This window comes from Sylvia atricapilla, chromosome 2, assembly GCF_009819655.1.
Source record: "Sylvia atricapilla isolate bSylAtr1 chromosome 2, bSylAtr1.pri, whole genome shotgun sequence".
NCBI lineage: Eukaryota > Metazoa > Chordata > Aves > Passeriformes > Sylviidae > Sylvia > Sylvia atricapilla.
Genome location: NC_089141.1, coordinates 13,211,459 through 13,221,405, shown reverse-complemented (window position 1 = coordinate 13,221,405; position 9,947 = coordinate 13,211,459). Strand labels below are relative to the sequence as shown.

Below are 9,947 nucleotides of genomic sequence, written 5' to 3'. Positions count from 1 at the left end.
CAGTCCAGAGTACTGCAGACCTAAGGACAAAGAGGCCAAAAGAACAGGTCTGTAGTAAAAAGATAAACGTTTTCTGAATTAAAAAAAAAAGAAAGATTTTAAGTCTGCAAGAGCAGGGGAGAGTTTATCTTTTCTCTGAAGGAATGTGGCTCCATAGGGTACCTGCAAGGATTTTTTTGTATGAAAATGCTGGACAGAATGTTTTTGCATGTTATCCTGTGAATGGTGGGAGATTTATGAAAGGTCAGCTGCTCCACTGGAAAATATTTGGTTTATTGCCCATTAATCAAAAAAAGGGGTTGAAAACTACTCATGTAAACTGCTCATATCTTAGCAAAAATTGGGCAAATTGTTTGCCTGCAGGATAATAAAAATGGCAGATTGGTGGGAGCTTTTCCTGCTTTTATTCTCCATGGTGACAATTTAAAGGCAACGACTTCGATACTGTACACATGGCAAATGTATAATGCTTGGTAATTGGGGATGTGGACGTCTCCCAAAAAGCTATAAAAGTGTTACATTTTCATTATAGAGTATTGTTAGATCCTTCTCCCCTTCATATTGAAAAAGTTCGTTACAGGGGAGGACAATCTAAGTAAAATAACAGCAGCAAAGAAAGCCACTCGCTCACTGTGTAATGGCTGGGAAATGGCTGTGGTAGGCAGCAACAGAGGCAGGAAAAAAGCTCAGCCTATCTGTAAACAGCAATAGGATTGTACCCCTGGGCCAGGCCTCAAGTTTCCCTGGACTGAATTTGGTTTTTAAGCCAAGCCTGTCGACTTCTGGTTCACACTTGTAACCCACATGTAAGTAATAGCACCTTGGAACTCCATTTGCTTTCTGAGTCATTAAATGCTGCACCTCTCTACCACTGCTCTCACCAAGGACAATCAAACCTGAATGCATTTACTCCTGCTGTTTGCACTCCACAGCTCTGACTGCAGCTGCCCTGGGGTTGAAAACAAGACTGACCCGTTTTGAAATCATGTCCAGCTTTAATTTTTTAAATGTTACCAGTAACACCCCTCCTTGGGCTTGAGAGAGTATCTGGAAGGCTTGAGGTTTTGTTGTGGGCATTCTGTAATTTTTGTTTTTATAGGGGGTAAAAGTGCCTTTTTACAAAAGGCCACTCATTCTGCATCCAAACTGGTTGGAATCCCTCGGCACCCCACTGAAGGCTGACTGGAAATAGCCAGAGAAAAGCAGAGGGGTCAGAGAGGCATTACAAGCATGACAAAAAATGACAGGCAAGAGGGAGAGGATGTGATGGCCTCCCCTGGCAAAGGCCCTTATGCAGGCAGGGGTGAATGTCAGAAAGAATTATAAAGGTCACAAGAGAATTCACATAGGATTCATGGCACATTCCTTCCTTTAGTATTAGCTAACTTTATTCTTTAGATTTTTGCTGTTTCAAATGCTGGATAATCCAGCTGGCATTTTTGAGATCACATCAAAATGATAGCTGTTCCTCCACATTATGCAATAGACACCTTTTCTGATCTTCCAGGAAATGAGAAAGGGACTTTAGGAGCCCCAGGTGAGGTGACTAGGAGGGTGGTCTCAACATCACAGCTGCTGTAGAAAGCACCTCGAGCCAGTAGAGCCTAATAGAGATGCTACACCACAGAGGTTTCTGGAATTACAGGGGCAAATCTGCAGCACCTGGCAGATGCCAAAGGTATCTTTGCTCCTGGATTCTACTTTGCTCCAGTAAAAAATGGGCTAAAGCAAATTTAGCTTTTATTTCCACATGTTCCAAACCCTGTGCTTGGTAACAAATAACGGATCCTCACCCACATCTTGTGTGAAAGCTACCTGGAGAAAAAGACACCTCCATGCAGTTTCTCAACAGTTTCCACATCATTAAAATTATTTTCAGCCCAGGAATGATAAACACGGTGGTGCTGCGTTTATGTACCTGGAACAGTTTGTGGCAAGGTTTGACTTCTGAAATATTTTGTGATTGCTCCTTCTCAGCGATCTCTCTCAGCAGCTGTCCTTTATCACTCAGAGATGCAGCTCTGGCGTACACTGCTGAGGGCCACCCCTGACCCAACTCCAGCTGGGAACAAAGGTGGGGATGTTACAGCTCCAGTCCCCTGTACCATATGCCAGCACAAAGGCCTGAGTAATTCTGGATGCCTGTTTCAGCTTATAAATGTTGAGAGTTTCTCAAAAACTTGAAGTATTCCAAGTGCTAATTTTGTTCATTTTCCATTTCAGTGGAAATGGAGTGTTCTGAGAATGTTCACACTGAAGCCACCCATTGGAACTTTTACAATGTACTTTAATGGAATAATGGGATTGATGGGAAATCATTACCATTGGTATTTATTTTCCCCTTCCACTATGTCAAATCCTTTTTTTTTTTCAGTAGCCAAGATCACTTTTTGACAGCACAGCCAAATCTACTGCTAAAGTTTGATCCTGCTTTTGCTCTAGGGGCTCTTTAAAATTTTTAGAGGGTATTCTCATCATCTGTTTTCTTAGCAAGTCACTGGTGTGACACTGTGATTTTAAGACCACAAAACACTCCATGTCCTTGACATGACCCAGACATCTGTATCCAGTAAGAAAAGGATTTTAATTTTATGCCAGCAATAAAAATTCATCACTGGAAAACTTATAATTTGAGACCACATAATAACCAGGCTCATTATTTCCCAGCGCCAGCATTCTGCAGGTGTTCTGAAAGATGGCACAGACACAAATCATTACTCCTCTCCTGAAATATGAGGCTCCTCTCGAGCTGTCTGTCAGTCTCTGGCCCTCTGCTCCCCTGCTGCAGGAGTCACAGGTCATTAGGGTTGTGTAGCTGTGCAGATGCTCTTGTCACCCCTCACTTCTTGATTTGGTCCATTTCCTGCTGCTGCAGACACATTTCTAATGGGAAAAATAAAGGTGGCCTGAGGACAGACATGATCAGTAACTGAAAATTCCTGCAGATTTGTAAGAGAGATACAAAATCCAAAATTTCAGAGCAAGGTTGCTGCTGTTCAAATCTGACTTCAGGGAATTAAGACCTTTTTTTCTGCAGCTGAAACTTTTATCATCTGGTAAAACTCACAGAATCACTAGTCATAAAATCATCAATACTTTTCCAGGTACTTGGATTCAAGAGATGCTTCCAATTTCTCACAAACAGTTCTTTGTACAATTAAAAGTGTTTTCTTAAAAGCATTAGCTTGCAACTACTTATTTATAAGCTAGATACACAAATGGCAACTTCTTACACACAGTGTACAGATGCCCTAAAGTACCAGCACTGAATAAACAAAACTGACTCAAATAAATGAAGACTTGTATTTTTTAATACACACAACTCATTCCTGAGGGCTTGATCAAATAAACTACAGTGACTGAGATAAGGGACAGAATATAACTGAAATGAGGAGATTGTAATGCTCAGGCTTTCAGTATTATTCAAAAGACAGAGGTATTCAGAGACTGTAAAAGCACTGGTTTGGACCCTTTCTGGCATAGTTAGATGCACTTTCAAATTTTTATGTTAACTGTTTCCTGGGTCTGATGGACATGATAGCAGGCTAAGCTCCCTTGAAATTCATGGCACAGGGGTTGCCAAAGTTTTCAGACTAACAAAACATCAACTTGCTAGAATCCTCATATGTCAGGAATGAAATATTTCATTTAAAACAGCATGTAGTAGAGCTCTGTAGACTTCTCAAGGCCTCAGAGACCTCAGATGGCAGCTACCTGCCCACCTGTTGCTAACTGTGCTGTGATTTTCCTAAGAACACACAATTAATGGTAAAAAAAAAAGATTTAAACACTTAAAATGTTAGTCTCTCCAGCCATAGAGAGACTCTCTCTACCATCTCAAGGTAAACGGTAAATGCAGTTGCTAAGTTGCTCTCCCTGTTGAAAAGTCATGGCATTGAGGCAGTCAGATCTCCAGTGACTGGCAAAAGGGAGACATCAGACCCGTTTTAAAGGGATAAAAGAGCAGGTCCCTGGGAGCTCTTGACCAAATCAGCCTCACCTCTGTTGCCCTGAAAGATCCTCCTGGAAGCCATCTCAGAACATACGGATGGGAAAGGACTGATTAAAGACAGCTGGCATGGCTTCACCAAGGACAAATCATGCCTGTTTACTTGGAGACATTCTAATGACAGTGACTGCACTGGTGGATAAAGAAAATCCATCTGATGTCATGCACCCTGACTTCTGGCCTTTGACAAAATCCCACACAACACTTAAGTTAAACTAGAGAGACATGGGCTTGATGGATGGACTACTTGATGGACAAAGAATTAGCTGGATGGCCGCATCCAGAGCATCAGTCGATGCTCAGTGTCCAAAAGGACATCAGTAACATGTGGTGTCCCTCAAGGGCCCACGCAAAGGCTGGCACTGTTCAACCTTCATTGATGGCACAGACAGTGAGACTGAGCGCCCTCTCAGCAGCCTGTGGGTGACACCAAGCTGAATTATGCCATGGAGTCACTGGAGGCAAGGGATGCCATCCAGTGACCCTGGGACAAGCTTGAGGAGTGGGCCCACGAGAACCTCAGGAAGTTCAACACAACCAAGTGTGGGGTGCTACACCTGAGTCAGGGCAACCCCTGGGATTGATGCACACTGGAGGAAGAATGGACTGGGAGCGTGAGAAGGACTTGGGGAACTGGACAATCTTTATGGTGTCTTCCAAACCATTCTACAACTCTGTGATTTTAAAGTGGTGGATGAGGATTGGACATGAGCCAGACATGTGCTCTCTCAGCCCAGAAAGCCAACCATATTCTGGGCTGCATCAGGTGAGTGACCAGCAGGCTAAGGAGTGAAATTTCCCTCTCCTCCATTCTCTTGAGACCCCACACAGAGTACTGTGTTCAAATCTGGGGCCACCCACACAAAGACATGGACCTGTTAGAGCAGCTCCAGAGGAGGGAGACAGAAATGTTCAGAGGGGCTGGAACACCTCTTCTATAAAGACAGGCTGAGAGAGTTGGGGCTGTTAAGCCTGGAGAAGGTTCTGTGGAGACCTAAGAGCTTTCCAGTGCCTAAAGGGATCTACAAGAAAGCTGGAGATGGACTTTTTACCAGGGCATTGATTTTCAAGTAAAAGAGCGTAATTTTAGATTAGATACAAGGAAGAAATTCTTTACTGTGAGGGTGATGAGACACTGGAACAGGTTGCCCAGAAAAGCTGCAGATGTTCTATCTCTGAAAGTGTTCAAGATCCAGTTGGATGGGACTTTGAGCAACCTCATATTGAGTTGAAAGACATCCCTTCCCATGGCAGAGGGTTGAAACTTTAAATCTTGGTATTTTTAAAGGCTACCTCCTGCACAAACAATTCTGCAATTTCACAATTGTATGTTCCTGCTGGCTAATCCATCTCTGGCCAGGAAGATCCAGAACTGGGATTTCCAAAGCTACAGTCATCATTAGAGGAGTGTAGGAGAAAAATGTCATCCTTTCATCAATTCATCTTCTCACGTGAAAACTGTCATCAAATCTATGGAGATTATTTTTCCTCTCCCTTGACCATTCCTGGTGGGTGAACTATCTGGCAAAGGAGTAATACAGAAATTAATCTATTATTTTTATGGAGAACTGCAGTGATGTTAATATACCTTGTGTTCCAAATAGTATTGTGAGTAAGAGAATCTGAGGCCAGACATCTTCCCAAATTCCCAGAGGAACAACAAAGATGTCATTTCAGAAACTGACAATGTCCATAACACAATGGGGCACTAAGTTGTTTCTAGGTGTAAAAGGGATCAAGATACTGGACCTTAAAATGTTCCCATCATCTTCCCTCACATGATGATTTTAGCAGCTAAATAAATGACTGCATAATACCCTATGAAAACCAGAATGTCAGGCTTCCAAATGGCGGGAAGCACTCACTTCTAAATAAAGCTATTCCTGAGACAACAGCCACTAAAACCAACCATATCCCAACAAAAGTGAATGGAATGGTTTTAAGTGAAAAGGGGTGACTTGTGATGCTTGTATCCATCCACAGTGCTTATTCTTCTCCCACTGTTGTTACTCTCTCTTCAGTAGTAGTTTCTTCTGGGAAACTATTCCCAGAAAGAAGTGATTCCAGTGGCACAGGATGAAGGTCTGCAGCTGCCCTCTCACTGAGGCTGTCCCCTTTTTTGCCTCCTTGAAACAAGGAGGCCACTCACTGGAGTGGCAGAGGTGCCTGGTGCTGCTAGAAGCAGAGCACCAGGAAGGCTAGAGCACTGCTTTTAACGGTGGAGTGGATACTCCAGCTTGAAGCTCTACAGGGTCACAGTTGAGCTGCAAAGAAATGCAACAGCATCAAAACAAAACACAGTTGGGGGCAGGGGGAAACAAATCATGCTCTCATCACAATAAAAGCTACTTTGACCCACTTTCAAAACAATACATCAATCTCACCTGCAACTCTCATCACACAACGAACACAACTAAATATATTAAACAAACCAGCTCATAGTTGTCTCTTTCCCCATCCAGCCCTTATCAAGGTAACATCTAATCAGTCATTTTCTTACAGTGTCTCAAAGGATGTGGATTTTCTTTTCTGATTTAGGGCCTGATCAGCTAGAGGCAGTCTGCAGTTGTAAGAACAAGGCCTCCTCCCAGCACAGGGGTGATACAGACAGGCTTTAAGCATGGAGACAACTTTGATCCAAACAGAGAACTGAGGAGACAGTGAGAGCAAGAGGTACACACGCCTCCCTCTGCACATGGGACAGGGCAAGAGGCACAAAGGCAGCTCACTTGTAGTTCAGGGCTGCAGGGAGGGCTGCAGGGGCAGTAGGGACGTGGCTGCCATCCAGTGCAGAATGGGGGGCACTGGAAAACAGAGTGCCAAAGAGAGCCCTAGCCTCATGTTCCTGGCAGACTTCCAGAGCCTCTGAGGTCGAGTACTGTCCATGGGAGTCTGTGTCTTACAAAAGCCTCAGCTCCCCAGGATGAAACAAAAAATTGAAACAGTCCATGGCTGATGGCTGCAAAGGTTCACAGAGGCATGCCTTGCTTGTTGCTCTGCATCTTCTCCACTGCAGTCACCTCATGATATCCAGCCCATCAACATGACAGGTCCACAACAACTTCAAACCACAAGGGACATCCTTGTTGGGAAATCATTCTGAGAGGAAAGAGAGAAGATTAAATGTCAACAGAAAACCCCTCATTTGAACAGACAAAGGGACAGACAAAGATTTGACAAAGACACAACTAAACAGCAACAGCTTTGTCCACTCACAATCCAATCCTCTCTCCCACAGCCAAGCTACTCTAATGATAAGGTCTCCCTCATGGTGCAGACTTCCCCAGTTGGGTTAGATGGGGAAGATCCCCTTCTCCAACAGCCATGAACTCATCAGTCTTCACTAGCTTGGACTGTGGCAAGATGTTTTGCACTTGCTGGTATCCTGGGTGAGGAATGCCTTTGGTATGAATGGCCCTCACGAAGCCCATGCACCCATGGGAGTCTGTGATCTCACCCCTTTCAGAAAGATGTCTCTTTTAACATCATCCCCTCCTACCAGCCTTGCCCCAGTCCAGAAGAACAAGAGCCTTTCAACCCTTCCTTAACAAGTATCAAGGCCAAAGCAAAGCCCTTTAATTTATGTAAGACCTGGGTAACTTCCCTACCACAATCCTCCCAAACTCCAGATAAACTCCCACCACCTTGGATAACCAGGCCAGATGCCAAAGATATCCCTTACCTCCCCAGTCCCAGGCACATCTGGCTTTCCCCTCCATCGTGGACTCCTCTGTAGGAGCTATTATCCCTTCTGGCTTCCTACCCCCACAGTTCCTTTCCCCTTCCCACAAGGAGTGTCAGCCAGAATCCAGGTGTTCCCCTCCTGGAAAACCCCCTTGCCCATCAACTCTGGTTAGTAACCCCTGCCTGGTGGCTCTCCGCTCAGCCTATTTGGACCAGGACCACCAGACATGGCCTCACTGTTTTCTTGGGGTCCTTTTTCCTCTTCTTGTCAGAGGCATTGAGGTAGGCCTGTTCCCTGGCCCTGTAGGAAGGGCCTCGGCTCAGCTCCCTCTCGCTGTAGGGAGGCAGGCTGTCCTCCTCCTCCTCGTCCTGCTCGGGGGACGACGACTGCTGCGGCGGCGGCTGCGACTTCTCGGCTTTGTAGGTGGAGGGCGGTGACCAGGCGTAGTATGTGCTCCCTCCTCTCTGGCTGGGCTGCGAGCTCAGCTTCGAGGGGGTGGCACAGTGGTCGCCGCCCTCGTCATAGCTGCGGGATTTCCTCTCCAGGACGCTGCTGAGGTAGGAGTGATCGTACTTCTGGCTCCCTCCGGGCGTCCGGCTCACCAGCCTGGGAAGGTGCTTCTCCTCGTGGGCCCGTCTGCGGGGCGGGCTGTAGGACCAGCCCCGCTCCGAGTCCGTCAGCGGCTCCCGATTGCCCCTGCAGCGCTTGGTGTAGTATTCCTCCATGGAGCTGTCCTGGTGGGGCAGGCCCCCACCGCGCCCGCCGTGCGACTCGGAGCGCTCCAAGCGCCGCAGCAGCTCCTGGCTGTCCGCCCGCCGTGGCCGCTGGCTGTAGGACTCGGCAAAGGCCGCCAGCTCGTCCATGGACACGGCCGGCACGCCCACCGAGAAACTCTTACGGGACAGCATCTCCGACTTGGATCTCTGCTGACTGCAAGAGGGAGGAGGTAGAGTTAGAGGGCAGGATCCAGCAGCACTCATCCCCTCGGCTGCCTGCACAGACAGTGGAGGGGAACAGGCCCTCCTAGGGGCATGAATCGTCTGAGCTGTTTTCATCATCTTCCATAAGAAGAGATCTATCACATCCTTGAAAGCCAGGGTTCTCTCTGCTGACTGTAAAGGCAGGTTAGTGCAGATAGCTCAGGTTCTTCATGTCTAATGTTACCTGAGGTTACCCCCGGGGTGCACCTGCCCTGTCCTCCAATACACAGGGTTGTACCTGCTTCTCCTTCATCCTAGAGCTTGTAGGTGTATATCCTGCTGGAAAAACCCAAGAGTCCAGCTATAGAAGCTCACAGCGGGGCAGTTTTGAAGCAGGTTTAAAGACGGTGAGCTGGTACAATAGCCCTCTACTGAAGGAAGGAAATCCCTGCAGTTGAGGGAAGGCTGAGAGATAGCACAACTCTAGGCACCAGAATGCAACTCCTTTAGGCCTGGAGCACTGGTCTAGCTGCACCAAAGCAGGAGGGTGTGACTCCTATACAGTAAAGCACATCAGGACTGGGAAGTGCTGGAGGCATCAGGTACAAATCTCAAGAGAGAGATTTGCACTTGCCCACTACGGGAAGGGTGGATTGGTTTCCCATATTTGATCTCACTTTTACATCCCACTGGGACTGGGGCTAGCTTTACCCAGCTGGGTAAGCTTCAGCAGGCTTGTGGCAATCAGCTTCATTCTGACCTCATCTAATGACATGTCCAGATTTCCTGTTTCTCTCTAGCCCCTCTCTCCTGCTAAGCAGAGCAAGGGCAGCAGGAAATAGGGGAGAGCTACCAGTCCATCTGGCCCTTCTGCTTTTCTTTACTACTTTGCCAGACAGAGCTGCCCCCCGCCGCAGCATCCCTCACCTGTGCCAGTAGCTGTCCCGCTCGTCCCTGTAATCAGACACCGCCTGTGACCTGGAGGTGCTGCCCCCGCCCACGACTCCTGCCCAGTACTCGGCGTCGCCGTCCATGTCCCCCGCGGGCGGCAGAGGTTTCCTCCGCGCCTGCCGGTAGGGCTGGCGGAAGTTCAGGTCCTCCTCGTGCAGAGAGCTCAGCTCAGAGACTGTGTTGTTATCTGCAGGGAAGAAATGAGATGGGCAGCATCACCTGATGGCAGCCGGGCGGGGGATTCTGAGGGTATCACAAGCAGCCTGTGTGTCCCAAGTAACTGAGTTCAGTCTTCAGGAAGAGGTTCCCCTCAGCAACACATGAGCTCCCTGCCCTTGCAAGGTCAGGGAGCTCATGTGTTGAGCTTGTCCATCACAAAGCA

General features: G+C 47.2%; 1 protein-coding gene across 5 annotated transcripts in view; it reads right to left on the bottom strand.

Moving 5' to 3' along the window:
• Positions 1-1,366: 1,366 nt before the first annotated feature.
• ILDR2 (immunoglobulin like domain containing receptor 2) overlaps positions 1,367-9,947 on the bottom strand; it is a 41,174-nt gene continuing 32,593 nt past the window's right edge. For 4 of the 5 annotated variants that reach the window (XM_066340873.1, XM_066340874.1, XM_066340875.1 and 1 more), the window contains 3 exons: positions 9,542-9,752; positions 7,931-8,624; positions 1,367-7,108 (listed from right to left, as the gene is read on the bottom strand). In XM_066340873.1, the coding sequence (XP_066196970.1) occupies positions 7,073-7,108; positions 7,931-8,624; positions 9,542-9,752 (941 nt within the window). In that variant the 3' untranslated portion in view covers positions 1,367-7,072. Of the gene's footprint in view, positions 7,109-7,434; positions 8,625-9,541; positions 9,753-9,947 lie in introns of those variants that run through there. The other variant, XM_066340872.1, reaches the window with a different exon arrangement.